Source organism: Falco rusticolus, chromosome 3, assembly GCF_015220075.1.
Source record: "Falco rusticolus isolate bFalRus1 chromosome 3, bFalRus1.pri, whole genome shotgun sequence".
Lineage (NCBI taxonomy): Eukaryota > Metazoa > Chordata > Aves > Falconiformes > Falconidae > Falco > Falco rusticolus.
In genome coordinates this window covers 18,971,189-18,989,970 of record NC_051189.1, presented here as the reverse complement: position 1 = coordinate 18,989,970, position 18,782 = coordinate 18,971,189, and the positions used below count along the sequence as shown (strand labels likewise).

The window sequence follows — 18,782 nt, the reverse complement described above, 5'->3', positions numbered from 1 at the left end:
CCTGGAGTCTTAAAACTGATGTGAACTTTCTTGTCTGAGTATATGCTTCAGAAAATTTTACGCTGCCATCATCACATTCATCAGTCTTCTTTGAAACAATGAAACACTTTTAGACTCAGCTTCTGCTTTCCCCTCTTGAGTTTAAAGGGCTTATAGTCTCTCAGCTTCTTGCCAAATATGTTCAGTTGATGGCTGAGATGATAGATTCACCCAGTGGACAGGGACCAGGGAGGGTCCAAAATATGAGGTTGGACTTTGGGACTGTTGCTTCTAACAATGCCACTTCAGAGCATAGGTTTGGTGCAGGAAATATAGGATTGGTTTATCTTTTTTTACCATGTCCACTCCATGAGTTAGGTAGCTCCCATTCAGGCATTGGAGGCTTTCTGAGATTAGAATTTTACTGACAAGTTAAAAGATTGCAAGGCTTTACTTGGGCATCTCTTCCACCACTATTGTGATACTAGCTTTTGAAGCTCTGGCTAAAATATAGTAATCTATTGAAGAGTTTCAGAAATAGCTGCTTATGGGGAAACCTTGTACTGTATTAAAAGAAGCAGTGCTTAATTCAGTGGGTTGAGACATTTGCTCTAGCACACTGAAAACTTCCTGGAGGGATTTCTACAGCTTCTCTACTTCTAATGATTTGCCTAGTTGGACTTCATCTGCAGATCTTCCATGTTTCATGGCAGTTTGGGATCCTCTGCTATTTCTGGGATGTACTTCTTCCTCTCCTGTATAGCCACATTAATTTCCTTGTCCCCAGACTAGATGCAGATGGGACAAACATGTTTTATTCTGCTTCCTCAGTTCATGCTTCCTGATCTCCTGAATTCATTTTGCTTCCTCTCAGGGAAGGAGGATTTTCTGTCCCCAAAGAACAACCAACCTTTCTTAATGGGCGTATCTTTGGACAATCATATTCATGTCAAGGATAAATACAATAAGAGGATTTTTGTCTCTACAGTAAAATTGTTTAAATACTGACCATCCATATAGTACCAGTGGTTTATGGAGGTGTAGTGGCTCATAGGTTTGATATAAAACTGTGTTATCCGATAGGCACGTTCTTCGTTTTATTTTACTCAGGTATAACTAGTAGATTTGTTAAAAGGGTGGATAGTTTATTTTATTTTACTGTAGAGCATCAGAAATATTTTAAAATGCAAGCTATACAGCAATACTAGTGGAACATGGTGTCAGAGATCAGGTAAGGTACAAAAAGGTTTCAACTCTAGTCATTAAGCTTGATTGTTTCTGTTTTTCTGACTGTCCAGGTAATGGTGCCTGGGAGGCAAAACACTCTTCTGCTTCAGCCTCTGCTGTCTGATACAGAATACAAAGTTACCATCACTCCCATCTATTCGGACGGGGAAGGAGTCAGTGTCTCAGCTCCTGGCAGAACTCGTAAGTACAAACTTTCTGCTTTGGCCAGAACATCCATGAAGAAAGGCTTACTTTTTTAGCCTTTGTTCCTTGGCTGTAGTAATATATTTCAGTATAAATGTGGGCTTATTTTACATGACTTATATAACTCAAGCTTTATATTAAACTCAGCTCTTTGATTTATGAACAATGGGTTACTTCTAATTGACAGGTTGTATTTTATATTCAAATACTGTGAGTTTGCAGAAACTTGTTGAGTAATAAAGCTGGTAAGTCCTTGATAGACAGCCCACCAAGGACAAGCCAACTAATGCAGAAAATAAAGTAAACAATGCCTGCTGGCATAGTATCAAACCAACCATTGTACTGTGAGATTATCTTTTGTGTGAGATCATTACTTCCTAAAGGTCATTAGAAATGCTGCTGAACTTTATAAAAGCGATTGCATTATCTCTAGAGTTCTGACCAAGTACCAAAAGATTACTCAACTGTAACTGAAGTTCCCTCTCTACTGCATATTGGTAAAAAATCATCTTATTGTACACTGCTGGTCATGATAGTATAATTCTATTGAACTGCCTAAATTGAAATGCTATTTGTGCAGACACTTAAATCACTTGTATATCATTCCTTTGATTCCATTTGAAAGTGTTGTGTTCACAAGAACATGATTTATACTTTTAAAACTTTAGTGCACTTGGATTGAAAGAAACTATATAAATAAAAGAATTATCTCTGAATTGTCTTAAGTTTGAAAAATAAAGCTAGGGACAAATTTGGGATTTAATTTGAAATTTCATTTTTTGTTGATCAAAGTTTGTAATTGATCCTTGGTGTAACTTGGTTTAACTTTCTTAAATATATCACCATTAATGCACTGACATAATGCCAAGGATGTATTTGATTAAAGGCTTTCATGCTGGCAATTTTACCTGTAAATCTGAGAGTATTGGGTATTGCACTATTTTTGTGTGTGGGTATTGCACTATTTTTGTGTGCATGTCTTGAGTTTCATGTATGTGCTTGTATGAGATACACTTGTAAAAGCTGTTTGCTTTCCTTTTAGTACCCCTGTCTGCTCCTAGAAATTTACGTGTCTCAGATGAATGGTACAACAGATTACGTATCAGTTGGGATGCCCCACCATCACCAACAATGGGTTACAGAATTGTCTACAAACCTATCAACAGTGAGTTTTTAAACTGATTTTTTTTGTCATTTGTTTTTGAGGTACAATGTCTTGACATAATCTTTTTCTGAATATTGTACTTAAATCTAACAGTTGCAGTTAACAGCCTTGAAAGCTCTATTAACTTAGGTGTCTCAGGTTTTGAATTATGAAAGTTTCATAGTCACAAAATGATGCAGGTTGGACGGGATCTCTGGAGATCATCTGGTCTAAGTCCCTGATCAAAACAGGGCCAGCTGGGAACAGGTTTCACTGGCCTTTGTCTAGTCAAGTTTTTAATATCTCCAAGAGTGGAGATTTCAAAACCTCTCTAAGCATCGCTTCCAGCTTTTGGCTACCCTCGCTGTAAAATTGTCTTTCCTGATATCTAGTAAAAATTTCCAATGTTGCAGATTTTGCTTATTTTCTCTTTCCATCTTCCTGTTTGCCTCGGAAGACGTCCTGTCTCTGTCTTCACTACCACCTCCCATTAGGCAGGTGTAGGCAGCAGTAAGATTCCACCTTAGACTTCCCATTTTAAGGCTGATCAAACCCAACTCTTTCAGTCTGTTCTTTTATGTAATTTTTACCATGACTCTTTCTATTTATTTCAGAGACTACCTTTGCTCTTTTCCTGTTCCTCTCTTCTGTGTTCTCCTATTCCTCATCTTCCCTTCCCTCACAATACAAAGTTTTAGTTTCCTTGACTTTTATTTCCACTCTACACACTCTACACGTCTCGAATACTTGACATTTTATTTGTTGCCCATTTTGTGTGTGCTGAATCCTTTGCCTACCTGCACATTGCAGCTAGACAAGGCACCCAAGTTCCTTTGAATTTCTTTAGAACGACATGGTCCTCTATTGAGAGTGAAACACAAATGTGTGACCATTAAGGGACTAAAGTACTGTCCAAAGATGATGCTGTTGCCTGGTTTCTGAAGTGTATCCAGAACAGCTAAAAAACATGACAAAGGACCTGTTTGCAGTTCTGATTTGGGAAACTTTTATTCTTTTCTGTTTTCATTATCATCTTTGCACAGTGTTAAATGATGCTGTTGTATAAGCACCCCTTAGGGACTGTATTGCTGGCTGGCATCTTCTGTCCCCCCTGTTGGTCCTGGCACACTGTCAAACTGAGGAGATCTTTGGCTGCCTATTTAGGGCAGTAGTAAGTCACTGAAGCAGAACAAAAGGGTCTTAACAGATGTCAGTGTCTAGCCCTGCCCTAATGAATCCCACTGCTGAATTTCCCAAGTGTGTTGCGGCTTCTATCCATGCAAGGACTGAGCAGAGTGTCTTTGGTTTTGTATATGGTAAAAAAAAAACACCTTTAGGAGCACATGTAATTTTGGATGTGTCTTGAGATTTGTTTTAACTACCTGCTAATTAATTTATTTAACTTTTTGCAGTTCCTGGCCCTGCGTTGGAGACCTTTGTAGGGGATGATATTAATACCATTCTCATTCTCAATCTCTTCAGTGGAACAGAGTACAGTGTGAAAGTATTTGCTTCATACTCAACAGGCTTCAGTGATGCCCTAACAGGCGTAGCCAAAACCTGTAAGAATGATTTCATGCTGTTCAGATCTCTACAGGCTGTTTTTCACTATAACTGTGTCTTTGTGCTGCTCCCTGAATAAATTTTCATGAGGAAGACTTTCTCAGTTGTGTGCAAATTGTTTTCCTGAAATGAAAGTCTCTTTTTATCAGCTTTAATCAAGCTTTATCAAGCTTTAAAATAATCTGCTGGATGTTAGCAAGACAGGGATCATAAAGCAGTTGTTACTGTTTATCAGCCAAACATATATGCCTAGTAGTAGATATAAATCTCCTTAATGGAAAATCTATTTAGTCATTTTTTTTTCTTTTTTTCCTAGAACCGTATATATAATTTATTCTTTAAATCTAAAGCTCAATTTTAAATTAAATTTTGACAGAAATGTTGCTGTTGATGATATTTTTGTGCTTATTTGTAATAACTGAATTTTTAGCAGTGTTCATTAGTCTTATCAGTTGACTTACGCTCCAAACTTTTGATCTAAAGATTCACTTCTTTTTCTTCTTGTTTTGGATTTTCTTGACATCATTTTTTAAAGCAGCTATTGAAATTATTTGTTAAAAATGAATTGGCACAAGTGTTTCACTATAATTCTTTGTAATTTTTTCTTGTATGTCTTATTAGAGGCATAAATCTAATTTTTTGGTATTTAATTTTCAGTGTACCTGGGTGTGACAAATTTGGATTCCTATCAAGTCCGCATGACTAGTCTCTGTGCTCAGTGGCAGCTTCACAGACATGCTACTGCATACAGGGTAGTTATAGAATCGCTTGTGGGTGAGTTATTAAATCATTCAATACGCAGATACAGCCTAACCCAGACAATTGAATTGCATAAGTTAAGAAATTGTATGCAGTTGAACCTGTAGACTGGCTTCTGAAATACTGGAAATGATGGACAGAAGAGAGTTGTGTACACACTGAAAGTTCCAGCAGTAGAAGTAGCATTCCTGTCCTTTTATATCAAACATATGTTGGTAACTTGTCCTCTTTGTGGGAGGGAGTTTGATCTGTCAGTAGAAGGTAGGGTTTACCTGAGTTTTCACTGCTGTGAGGGACAGAAGATGGATAAAGGATGACCTGAGTACATCTTAAGATTGTACATGAACTATCAGTGATAGCTTTGTAGGATTAGGATGGACATGAGAGGAGGGTAGAAGGGTAGAGAAAGCTCTAATTGAATTCAGACCATGCTCACTGGGTCAGAAGAGTGTCCAGTTTTGTCTGTTCTCATTCCGTTGATTGATAATTACAACTTGTAGTAATATTACTCATCTGGATAAATGTGAGATATTTTTATGTGGCAACACATGGTGTCTTGATGCTTTTAGCACTGGCTGTGTAAATGTGAATTAGAGTCTCTTCTATATCACTGCTTCTCAGATGTAGCCAGAAGAGGTTATGGAGAAGTCACTATTTGTGCAGACTAATTCTCTTATCCCCAGTAGACATCGGTGATCTTTTGAATGGTGACAAATTAAAAACTTGGATACTTTGAGAGAAGTGCAGTTAATAACATTCAATGGGATCCATCAAAGGTATCAAGAAAAATAGTACTAATTTGGTTGCAAAAAAATAGTGACCTTTCTGTGGAATGGCAAATGGATGGTGATAAAGTTTATTTGAAGGCCTGGAATACAGACAAGCTGTTCAGAAAGCAGAGATCTTGGCTGGCACAAGACAGCACAGATTTCCTTCTCATCTGAGAGCTAGCCAACATCCTGCTTTCATCATATAGAAATGCCAGAATTGTTTTAACTGAACCAAGAGTCTAAATGTGAGCAAAACAAGCTAAAGTGTGAACAATTGCTTTTTATTATCTATTATGAAGAGTTTTGTTTGTCAGATTGGGTGTGTGTCTCATTCAGGCAGTGATCAATTAATTTTTTGCTAATGTAACACCTCCGGATAAACATCAGGTGTTTTTTCCTTAGCAGTGAATGACCGTTCGGCATTTTTAGTATATACTCTATAAAAGATGAGATCACTTGCTTGTATTTCACTTCTTTCTGCTACAGATAAAGAATTGTGCTGAGGGTTTTCTTATTATTGAAATTTTATGCTATTTCTAGTACCCAGGCTTTTTCCATTGTCAACACATTTTCCAATTCAGAATTTAGCAGAATTAATTTTGGATCCCTGTAAATACTGTCCCTTAACCAACTTGTTAGGTGGTTACTAGTGAAAGCTGGAATACAAGTTCAGTCTCTTTTGCAATTACTAAGCACATTACAGACTCTGAGAACCAGAGGCATAGACAAAGCATGCCATAGAATTACATAATGCAACAATTCCTCGTTAGGCACTGATAATTTAGGACCAGATCCAAAGCCCATTGATGACAGTGTTAGTGATTTTATTAACTTCAGTGCATGGGGTGAAATTCACCTTTTTTCCTGCAGATGTCTGGCACATTCCTTAGCTCCTACTTAATATGAAGGATGAAATGTTACAGACACCTCTGCACAGAGGTGAATTTCCAGAAATAAGGCAACATGTAGTTTATTAATTCATGTCAACCACTTGCCCTTCATCTACTGTCATGTCCCCTTCTTATTTCAGACTTAAATTACATTATTCAATAAAACAGAATAAAGGTTTTAATGGTTTCATTTCTAATTCCAGATGGGAAAAAGCGAGAAGTAAATCTCGGTGGAGGGACGCCTAGACATTGTTTCTTTGAGCTGATGCCTGGAACTGAATACAAAATTAGTGTTCACACACAGCTTCAGGAGATAGAGGGCCCTGCTGTAAGCATCATGGAGACAACATGTGAGTAAAATAGATCAGACTTCAGCCAGCATCGATAATGCTTGATTGCTTCTCATGTTTTGCCCTTTGCCCACAGATTCCTATGCAATTTCCTTTAGCTGAGTAGCAGAGGTGCAGGATTCTTAAAGCACTGCTGTGTGTTACTTGTGGAGTTACATTCACCAACGGTCTTGGACTTCTTAATGAAAATAAAACAGGGAGGATGGTTTAGCTTTCTTCATAAAAAGTCCCACCAGGGGATACTTTGAAAATCTCTGACTTGAGGGGGGAGGGGCAAGGCAGATCCGGAAAAATGAAGCAGAGAAAGTTTTGTATCCTGCAGCTTTTGTTATTTAGTAAAATGTCACCAGTGTCTGAGTAATTCACACTTAAATGTCACCTTGATACCCCATCTACTTATGTATTTTAAAACCAACCAACAAATCAACCTTTGTATTATTCTCGATAACACAAGACAGGCAAAAAAAACCCCTCACAGCTGTTTATTAAGGGAAGATCCTGCTTTCATGAGTTCAAAATACTGCAAAACAAAATATAGCATGAGCAGAGTGAATATTTTAACATTATCTTTCTTTCTTCAAGCCCATTTTCAATCTCAGTGATACCCTTCCTCTCATACTATATTACTATACACCACGATCTTGTTACCCTTCTCTCAGGGCAGGTAATGTTTATAATTTTCAAGTTTATAAATTTCCTCTCCCACACATAGGAAAAACTTGCACAGGTGCATGACTCCACTTCTCAGTTGTTCAGGGCTCATTCTCAGACCAGCGAGGAACAAGCCAAGCTTCCTGCTTTTTGGACGAATGCATTTTGTGTGCTCTGCAGTTCAAGGAGTTAGAAGACATAAGGAAGAACACACCTTGGCCTATATGTCCATTTGAGAAAGATGGTTTGTGATGCAGACAAATTGTTATATCATCTCAAAAGAAAATACTCTTCAGGGTGACCTGTACCCCTCTGGTGCTTAGAGAGCAGCCTTTCAAGTCACTTTACAGCAGCTGTGAGTCTTTCTAAATGGATATTGTACTGGTCTGTCTGTGGCCATGGAGGTCCTGGGCGTTAGTTTCTTGTAGGTGTTTCAGAGTCTTGGCCTTTTCTCTTGTTGAAGCCAATGGGAAAACCCACATCAGCTGCAGTGGGAGTCAACTTGGATGCGGACATGAGGATTGTAATGAATCCTGTTTGCACTAATCTTTCCCAAAGATAGGTGCCTTTTCTGAAGTTGTTGTATCTAGCTCTATCCATTGTCTATAGACATAACTTATATGTCTTATAGCAAATAACAAGTACAGTCTTACTTGAAGGAATGTTACTCTGTCACCTGTGGATTCTTATGCTAATCGCACTGAAAAAAATTGGAAAAAATGCCTTCGAACAAAAGCAGAACTTTTCCTCAGATACTGTTGTGGAAGTCAACACATATGCATGTTATCTCTGAGAATTCAGCCAAGACTGTGTTGAAAGGCAATAAATAGAGCTCTTACATTCAGCAGAGCTGTCAGTCAGTGATCATGTATTCAGCTAGGTTTCTGTGAGGTAGCCGTTCCAAAGCTGATTTTCAGGAGAAGGATGAGACTGTTCAGAAACTTTACATAGTAACTTTAGTAGAAGTTGCTGCAGGCAACAAAGTCACAGCCCTGTAGAGATGTGGTCGGAACTGCATTTCTAGCTGGAAACAAGGTCTTCCGCCAAATTCAGGAAAATCTTGATCAGGACAGGCTGTAATCTGCTCTGAGTGCAGGCACTGGCTTGCTTTTGCACTGTTTCTATTTTGGACTAATATCTTCCTTCCAGGGTAGGTAGAGACCTACTTTCTGTGACTAAGGACTGGTTGTGTTCAGAAAGGAGAAAGACACTGACCTTTTACAAAATGAATTATGGATACCAGGTCAAGAATAGGGCTGCCACATGGCCTGCTCCACTGGGGAAAGACAAAAAGGGGAAGTTCCAGTAGCAGTTCAGTTGTGTCACTGTACCATTCATACTGAAATGCAGCCATTAACGGCTCTGTAATAGCACTGTCCAGTAGAGGAGGACATTACATGCACATCCTTACGTGCATTTCTCTGCAATTGTATAACTAGTTGATTAGAGAGAATGAATTTTGAATGTGGAGATGAGTAGAAAATGCCGTGTTTAATATAGATAAAATATGTTAGACTTTAAAACATTTTAAAAGATTTCTTCTTTTTTTCTTCCAGTACCATTTCCAACTCAGCCACCAACAACACCTTCAACACCACCTCCACCGCCTACAATCCCTCCTGCGAAAGAAGGTAAGTGCTGCCTATGTGGGTTTATAATAATTTTAAGGTGTTGATGCAATGTTTTTCTTCTTCTAACACTATTTTAGACCTGTGGGGATCAGATTTCGAAATGTATTTGCTTTAGCAAGACTGTTAAGGCAGCTGGCTTAAATTTAATGAGCCAGAAGTCTGTCATGTTTATTGTATTGTTGAAATTTGCAGAAAAGAGGGTTAATAAGTGTGAGACTTTCTTTTTTCAGAAGTCCTAAAGCATACATTGTTTGTAACTGAAGCAGACATCCTGGGGTAATTAAACTTCTAAAGCAGCATGATTTTTAAAAATATGTCTGCTTTAGGTAATGAGAAAAGTGTTGTCATGTTCAGTTTCTTCTCTCTTTCAATGTAGAGTTCCTTCTATTTATCATTTGAACACATAGTGTTTTGTGCAGTCTTATTAATATTTCTGTGAGGGGAGCATCGCTGTTGGAGATTGAGGGTCAAATTCATTAGCTTGAAGTTGGTGGACCAAACCAATGTATAGTAATTGAGAATGTAACCCATAAGTACATAGAAAAAAAAAAAGACCTTGTGTCTGTGTTGTAGAACTGCATAGCAGCAGATTTTATTTTTTTTTTAAATCCAAGAACTAATCAACAGAAAAGAAGAAATACAGGTACATATCTTCCTGTCCCATTCTCTGGATTTAGATGAACATTTTTCTTCAAGATGAAGTATGTTGAAAAACATAACTTTGCTTTGAGACTGTTTCTGGCCCCAAGCAATAGACTTGGAATCTGTAGAGTGTTGAAGATTCCCATTTCCCAAGAAAGAGTGGGCAACTTGTGTGAGCAGGTGTACAGCTCTGCAGGCCATTTTGTGTAAGAACATGCTGGAATAAGATGAGATGAGGGAAACCTGTGCAGCTCTTAAATAGTACAGTTGAAAGGTGAGCATTAGGCACCACGGAACTAAGCGTAACTTTTTGAAAGGGCTATTTTCCCCCTGGGAACCTCCACAGTCAAGGAGTCTGGGATTGTATAAGTTCACGTGTGACTTTACTTAACAACCTGAAAAAAAAAAATGGTTAGCCAGATTTTAAAGAACGATTATGCCTTGAAGTGTATTTTGGGATAGGATCTGTCAGTGCAGGCCATTCACCCCTTGCAGAGCTCAGATGGTTCTACACCTGCACTGAAGTCAATGCCAGCAGGTCTGTTTGCTAAAGCATTATTAACTAACATTAAACAAGGGCTTTTCATGACAGTTGCATTTTCTTAAGTGATATATGAGATTTCATGAAGAGTTAAAGCATTGCTCTAATTCCAAAATGCTTGCTTTTCTTTCTCAGTGTGTAAAGCAGCCAAAGCTGACCTGGCATTCCTGGTGGATGGGTCATGGAGTATTGGAGATGACAATTTCAATAAAATAATTAGCTTTCTCTATAGCACGGTTGGAGCTTTGGATAAGATTGGTCCTGATGGAACACAGGTAATCCACATGTAGAGACACAGAGGATGCATAGACTTGACAGGGTATTTTACTGTAGCACCAGAAGGGGAATGTATAAAAAAAATAACTGACATCATTTCACAGTTCATTTGAAGATATAAACTGGTTTAGGACAGCACTTTTTTTCCCAATATCTTCTTCTATACACACCGTATGGTGGAACTAATGATACGAATTTTGCTAGCATGAAAGCTAAGTATCATTTCGGTCTTCTCTAAATCATTCTAATGAGATTTCAGTTGTGTTAATGTTTTTGGTATTGGTACTCACTGTGGTGTTTATTTCTATGTAAGCTAAAAATGGCATTGATAAGGAAAATTAAAGGTTTGTTTATTTAAAATCATGTGCTCTACAGAGTCTAAAGTGCTTGAAATAAAATACAGTATTTATAATGATTATTTGGTTTATGTATTTGATTAAAGATGCTTGAATCTGCTCCATAAAGATTATTGGCAAATCTACTGTTGTTTGAAGTGTTACTTGTGCAATATGCAGTTTGGGATTGCATTGAAAATTATTTTTAACTGGTCCAAAGCCTGAAGAATGCTCAGTTTTTACTGTTTCTTGCTATACAGCTGTTTTCGCAGAATGTAGTCCATGGTGCTTCAGAAACTGAAGCCCAAGCTTAAGCCTAAGCATGTGAATAGCTCTTTTTAAACAAGGGGCAGCACTTACAGAATATGAGGTTCAATATATGTTTTGTGAGTTGTAAAGGTTTAGTGCACAGTATTGAAATACAGGGTCTGGACTCATGTAACGTCATATTTAGGAGAGACTGTTTCAGAATATGGTCTTGCATCTTTCTATTACTTGCTTCAGTATTGCTTCCTAACTTAATTTACTTATGTGCAGGTATTAATTTGTGGAGACTGAATTAAGTCCCTGCAGTTTTGTGTATGAGTAACTGTACACACGTGAGCAACTGTAACTAGGATTTTGCTTTTGGGCTTGATTGAGAGTGCTCTGCCAAAGTGGGTATTTACTTTTCTCATCCTGTTTGCTGCAGAATGAAACCAGAAAGTGTTAGATTATTGCCAAGGCTTCAGAGAGTAAAATTAAACATTATTTAGTGAAAGCTTCTTAAAAAGAAAAGAAATTCTGGCTTCAATTTAAGGATGAACCAAAGTTACAAGATAAATCTTGTTTTAAATGCACTGATTCACTTACTTTTTGCTTATACACTGGGTGGTGCTTTAGTAATGAACACATCTTCTGTGTGCACAGGTGGCAATAATTCAGTTCAGTGATGATCCCAGGACAGAATTTAAATTAAATGCATACAAAACAAAAGAGACTCTTCTTGAAGCTATTCAGCAAATAGCCTACAAAGGAGGAAATACAAAAACAGGTGAGAAAGGTCATGATGATGATGCAGATTTTCTCCCTGGTTCTTTCTGTGCAGTATTTCTTTCCCATTTGCTAAGTGGTTTATATAAGTGCAAAACCAGTGACAACGTGTTATCTCCAAGCTGGAGGTGAAAGGTTAGTTTTTTAAACTTTGAAGTTAGAAAGTCTTCATAATCTGCAGTTGACACTCTTCACCTCTTGCTGCTGGGTATTCACCCCTCTGATCAGCAGTGATGTCAAGGATCAAGGAGGAAGGGAAGAAAGGAGAAAGGCAGCAAGGCAGAAGTGAGTTTGCGGATTGTGGGAGGTGGAATGGGGAGCAATATGAAATCAGCTTGGCAAGTGGAAAAGTAGGAGGGGAGATAAGGTGGGAGGGAGGATGTAGAAAACAGTGGACAGAGTGGAGGATCTGCTTGGTTATAAGCCAGGACAGTTAAGCCTCAGTGGTATGTTTAAGACTAGGCTGGGGGAAGATGTCTGTTAACTGAATGGAGTTATATTTTAATTAATCCCTTAACATAGCTCTCTGATGTGAAGAAATTAAAGATGACTGCTGAAAGGGTTAAAATCTGTTTTAGTTGGAAACCTATGTTTTATTATTCTCAGACTGCACAGAAATTTCTTGCAGCTGTTGCATTGCATTCCAGTCTCAGTCATATCAAAATAACACATTTTTGGTTTACTCAAGAAAATGTTACAATGGCACTTCCAGTTGTTACCTGGATTGGGCCCTACAATCCAGTAAGGGAAGATTTTGTTACTTCTAACCTGCACAGAATACCATTTCCCACACATGTCATGCTCTTGATCTTCACCTTCTAGATTGAGAAATTGATGGCTGAAGTCATCAAATTTTCAAAGGTCAAAATTAAACTTTTCTGAATCTCTATTTTAATAACTACTGAGTGCGCTAATTTACAGACTGCTCAGGACCTGACAGATTTCTCTTTTTATCGATGTCTAACATACGATATGAGAAGCCAAGAGAAATTGGATTTATGTCACAGTAGAAGCATGCTGTCAATTTTTTCTGTTTCAGGCAAAGCCATTAAACATGCAAGAGAATTCCTGTTTACTGGAGAGGCAGGCATGAGAAGGGGCATCCCAAAGGTTTTGGTTGTCATTACTGATGGGCGATCACAAGATGATGTGAACAAAGTCTCCAGAGAAATGCAACTAGATGGTAAAATGTGTAGTTTCAAGAATTATTCATATTTTCCTTTTTCTCATTAATTATGAATACATAAGTGTGGGCATGAGATAAGGGTAAATTTTGCTCCAGGAAGATTTCCAAGTTTAAAGAAAACAGGCAGTAGTTGCTGAGAAACTCAAAATATCACTAAGCTATGGTTAGATTCTGGATTTTGTTCGGTGATTAATGCTTTTATTTTTCATTTTGATGGCAGTGCTAAAATCATGTAGTAGTCAGTGGAATTGCTCTCAGGATGAATACTTTAGAGGACATGATCCTGAGAACATGGACTGTCATCTGTGAAGTGTAGTCTTGCAGTTACCAGCAAACCGAATGGTTTTGTTTCCTATACAAGAGGTCCTTTGAAAATTCTTTCATATATTCTTTTACTGGTTGTGATCTGCTCTCATGTTACAGTAATTACCTTAGGATTTTTTCTTTAAAGCACTGATTTTAGAGCTTTAAGCAGCCATACAGTGTTGTGAGTCTAAGCATAAGAACTGGGTTAGTTGCAGAAACGTCTGGTACTGAGGATTGTATCAAAACCCAAAGGGTGCAGTGGGCTACATGGACAAAACCAAAGGATGGAAGAAAAAAGTTATCATCCTTTTAATGTGAGGAGATCTAAGAAGAAATTACATATGTGCTTTTTTATTTGCCTTTACACTTTGGCAGCTAAGAAGTTACCAGCATATATTACTGACTCTTGAAACACAATCATTGATCTTGGCTGCTTGCTTATATTGTTGCTAGATGCTGAGTGCAGCGTCTTCATGAATAAGATCATATCATAAAATAGTGGAGCATGCATAACTTGTTTTAATACCAGTCAAGAAACCCCCATATTTGTGAATTAATTGGAGTGTGTATCTAAGCTGAACAGAAAATGTTTAACTGGCAGGTAAGTCTTGCCATTGCCTTATTAACTATTAGACTGGCAATGACCTCAAGAGGAGATGGCACGTGGTGGGGGTTCAGTTGCTGATTGGGATGTGTCACCTTGGACAAATGACTTCCTCTCTCCCATTTCTTTTTATGCATGCTGCATGTGTAGGCTGCGGATAGGCTGTAGCAGGTAGTGACTTGCATCTACAGTAGAGACTGGCATGAAGAGGTGCTGATATTGGATGAGACATGAAGATATTGTTATAATACATTAATTCAAAGTTTTGTTATGTTAAAAGCTCTGCAGAATGTGATGAATGCCCTTGGGCCTTATTCAAGCTAAAAGACAATCTTGATTGACTGGAGTGAATTTGGGACTGAGCCATGCGAGAACAGTGTGTCCATTAACAATATTCAGCCTGATGTAGACAGGTTTTTTCTTTATCTTTTATGGAAAGGAAAATGTTGAAAACGTTTTAGCTACTTTGCTGTTCCTTAAACATATAGGATACAATTTCCGTTTAATTTTAATCTTGTAAGTCAGGCCCAAATTTCAAAATATATCCATGCAGAATATATCGAACAAATTCAACCAGTGCAGTTAAGTTGCTGGTGAAATGAGAATGCATTTATTTCAGTATGCATTCATGAGGCAGCAGTGGCTCGAAAACTCTGATTAATATATGGCACAGAACAAAATCTGTGAAAGACCTACAGGAAATTAATTTCTGTACTTTGTATTTATGATATACTTGATACATGGATATTTTTGTGTGTCATACAGTACAGCATTAAATTAGAAAAGCATTTAAACTTATGCAAGAATTTTAAACTACGAGTGGTCTTATATGTGTTCAAGAAAACATGCTTTAATTAACTGATTAAGCATAAATAGCCGAAGGAAATACCTCACAGAGAATGTATTACCTTTATTTTAGATTACATGCATTAATTTTCTTGTGTTGCAGGATAATAATAGAATTTCCAACTTTATATTTAATCAGGAAAGGAGCCAGTGCAAATACAGTGGTGTTCATATTGTATTTCCACTCTCTAAATGAATGACTCACAAGAGTGTTCTTTTTTCTTTTACAGGTTTCAGCTTTTTTGCTATTGGAGTAGCTGATGCTGACTATTCAGAATTAGTTAATATTGGCAGCAAGCCCAGTGAACGACATGTCTTCTTTGTGGATGACTTTGATGCCTTTACAAAGATTGAAGATGAGCTGATCACTTTTGTTTGTGAAACTGCATCAGCAAGTTAGTCATTTTGACTTACACTTGCTTCTAAAATAAGTGCTAAATAGTGGGGGTTTTCTAACGATTAATTTTCTATTAAGAGATATTCTTGATCTTTTAAACATAATTTACTGCAGGTATTGTAAACTCAAATGTTATTTCCAGAAAAGATTAAGGAAATGAAAGTGTTGTGACTTCAGAATAATCAATGGTTGTTTGTTATAAATCCAAGATACAGCCATTGATTGTCAGAAACTTACTTCAGACATGAAACATTGTTAATGGGTCAGAATTTTGTCATAAAAAGTTAATTACATTTTATTTCCTAGGCTACCATCTGTAAGAGCACAGTTAGCTACATTTATTATTACTCAAATCACCATGGATAATTTGTTAATGGAGAGCTAATCATTAATGTTTGTATTATCAGAGAAAGTAGAAGAGTTATAGCCTAAAGAAAAGCATAAAATATGCCCAAACTCTTTGAAATCTGTGAAAATGCCATACTTCAGACTCTTTATGAAAATGAAGGGAAAGACTTTCTGGAACAACACCTAATGGTTAGAGTTCAATCATTTATTTGCTTTTAGGTGTGTGCCCGCAATATGTTTCCTTATATATAAGAAGCCAGGAAGTAGGCACTGTATAGCTGACATGAATAATTGGTGATTGTACAGAGTTCTTGTGCATAGGACTGTTTGTTATCATGAAACTGTAAATTATGTCAGAGCTGCTAAGCACAAATATGTTGCTTGTGTCCCATCAGTTCTTTGGTTTTGAGCAGAAACTCTGCTTTCAGTGAAAGAGAGAATGTTGATTACTGAGAATACTCAACAGTAGCATTTGTAGCTCGCTTGTGCTTGTATTCCAAAAGTGATCTCTCTGAATATGAGTATCCTGGGGTGCCATATTTGACACCCTGCCTCTAGGCTTATTGATTGCCCTGGGCACTTTTCCTGGAAGAGATTAGTGTGCTTTCTTCCCTACCAGAGGAAAAATATGAACCAGAATTACAACTATTTAAAATATGTGCACATGTCTTAAGGGCTGCATGCAGTTCTGGTCTGTGTTGCTCATGAAAGCTATTGTGAAGTTTGAAAAGGTACAGAGGATGCCAGCTAAAGTAATTGAACTTGATTGAGATTGAGTTAAGCTGGAGAAATTCACAAATAGAGAATTAGGGAGCATTGGCTGAAACACAGTATAAGACATACTTTTTTATGCAGCAGGCAGTGAATTTGTGTCCACAAGAGGTTGTGAAGGCAGGTTCATAGGAGTATACAAATTCATAGGCAACAGATCCATGAAAGGATGTTAAATGGAACGCACAGGGATGTACTCTTTAACGTCTTTGCTGCAACCCTTGTGGATCCTAAGGAGCATCAACCGAATGGGGTAGAAAGTGGCTGGGTTTGCATGCCCTTCCTAAAGAGCATCTCCTTTTGCTACTGTTGGGGATAGAGTAGTGGGCTGAGTGGATCGTTGTTCTGACCCAGTGGGACATCACTTGTATCCTTAAATGTATCTTTCCTTCTTTTCCAGCCTGCCCATTGGTAGTTAAAGATGGCAACAATTTTGCAGGTACAGTATTTTTGTGTTTATTTTTTTCCTGATTTATGGAATCATTTTCATTACCGGATTTTCACAATATTAGGCAATAATTTTCCTTTTACGCTAACAGCTGTTAAACAGATGGTGAATGAAACTCTTTGATGCAACTGGCTTTGTCATTTATTTGTTTCCTGTAATGCGGTATTAATTTAAATTAATAGAATGTATGTTTTGATACCTTCCAGGATTTAAAATGATGGAAATGTTTGGATTGGTTGAAAAGGAGTTTTCAGCTGTAGAAGGGGTTTCAATGGAACCTGGTACATTTAATGTTTACCCATGTTACAGACTGCACAAGGATGCCCTGGTATCCCAGCCTACCAAGTATGTATTAACATATAAGTATTCATAAAACACATGAAGGTAATTGTCTAGTGCAGACAATTCTTTGTTTCAGGGACCAATATTTTCATGTCAGAAGAGCAGAGATGCTAGTGTATATCTACATTATACTAATGAGTAGGAAGAGTGTCTGGGGTCCTGAGTTCTCAATCAGTTTCATTCAAAAATAGCACTTGTGCGTAAAAGTTAGTAAGCCCACTGGCTCTTTTGGGTTTCTTGTATGAGCCAGTTTCAGGCTTGTGCCAGTTTAGCACCTAGCAATTTCATGCAGGGGTATGTCTGGGCAGATTCCAGTATGTAGTACTTTGTGAAAGGTGCCTGTGGAATGCAAGTTGAAGTCTTACAGAGTGCAGAATGTCTTTGAAGTGGGGTCAGAATGAGAACCTGCTTTAGCTGTCCTCGGTCACTTTTACTTGAGTCCAAGTCCGTTTGTTGATTACAAAGGAAGATTATCTCATTATGCTGAAATGAGTCTGTGTGAACACGGTCTAGTAGCTTCCTGGAAGGCAGGACATAGTTCACTGATTGGGAGAGAAATGGAGGAAGTGATGAAGAAACCTCTGACCAAACTTTTACAGTCATTCCTCAGAGAGGAAGTGATGGAAACTCTCAGTTTCTTCTATGACCACTGTGTATGTTGTGTTTGGTTCCTCTCAGTCCAGTCCCCCACTTTGTATTAAGTTGCACCAGAGAAAAACAGTAGCCCTGCTGGATTAATCATGGGAAGATGTAACAAAAAGTATCCTTTAGGTGAGATAAGGAAGAAAAACAGTGGGAAATTACTTTTGAGGTTTATATTAAATGTCAGATTAGTCTTTTTGTGTGATTGTGATTATCTTGTTGTATCCCAGGTGGAGCTATACTTTTTTTTTTTTGGTTTTTTTTTTTTTTTGCATTCTTCATATTTAGTGTCCTCCTGGGTCTAGATGGGCTGAAATTTCCAGGGATTGGCATTTCTCACTTCTTTTTCACTTTCTGCTTCTTTCTAATTGGATCTGCTGCATTTATATGCTCTTCTCTTGCTGCCATCCTAGCCCAATTTTACTGCTTCATTAGACTTTCACTGCCTTTCACTTGATGATCTACAGGTACGTCTGAATAATAACACTTGGTTTTGTCATCTCATCTGTGCACTGAATGCCATTAATATTATTCTCCTTTTTGAGCTCTGTATCCCCAAACCCTGTTTGCCCCACCCTGATTACTGATTTTTTTTCATTCTTTGTACAGTAGGCATACTGTAAGGCTTTTTTTTTCCTTGCTTTTTTTTTTTTTTTTTTTTTTTGTACCTATTCAGTACCCTTCCCTTTTCTCTATGGGAAATTTGCAGTGTAACATCATGTTTGATCATCTGAAAACACTGTGCAGCACATATTGATTATATATCACATTTAACTCCTTTTCCAGCATGATTAACATCTATACATCTTACATGTGCTAGAAACATTTAGAAGGAATGAATCATATTTGGGGAAAATAAATTGATTAAATAACCTCTTCAGGCTTCTTTCAGATGCCT

General features: G+C 37.6%; 1 protein-coding gene across 4 annotated transcripts in view; it reads left to right on the top strand.

Annotated features, from left to right (window-relative positions):
• COL14A1 (collagen type XIV alpha 1 chain) overlaps positions 1–18,782 on the top strand; it is a 123,460-nt gene that overhangs the window by 63,748 nt on the left and 40,930 nt on the right. For all 4 annotated transcript variants that reach the window (XM_037381270.1, XM_037381272.1, XM_037381269.1 and 1 more), the window contains 12 exons: positions 1,278–1,407; positions 2,453–2,575; positions 3,967–4,116; positions 4,775–4,891; positions 6,740–6,886; positions 9,094–9,168; positions 10,487–10,626; positions 11,872–11,995; positions 13,034–13,177; positions 15,167–15,331; positions 16,853–16,891; positions 17,107–17,245. In XM_037381270.1, coding sequence (XP_037237167.1) covers positions 1,278–1,407; positions 2,453–2,575; positions 3,967–4,116; positions 4,775–4,891; positions 6,740–6,886; positions 9,094–9,168; positions 10,487–10,626; positions 11,872–11,995; positions 13,034–13,177; positions 15,167–15,331; positions 16,853–16,891; positions 17,107–17,245 — 1,493 coding nt within the window. The remainder of the gene's footprint in view (positions 1–1,277; positions 1,408–2,452; positions 2,576–3,966; positions 4,117–4,774; positions 4,892–6,739; positions 6,887–9,093; positions 9,169–10,486; positions 10,627–11,871; positions 11,996–13,033; positions 13,178–15,166; positions 15,332–16,852; positions 16,892–17,106; positions 17,246–18,782) is intronic.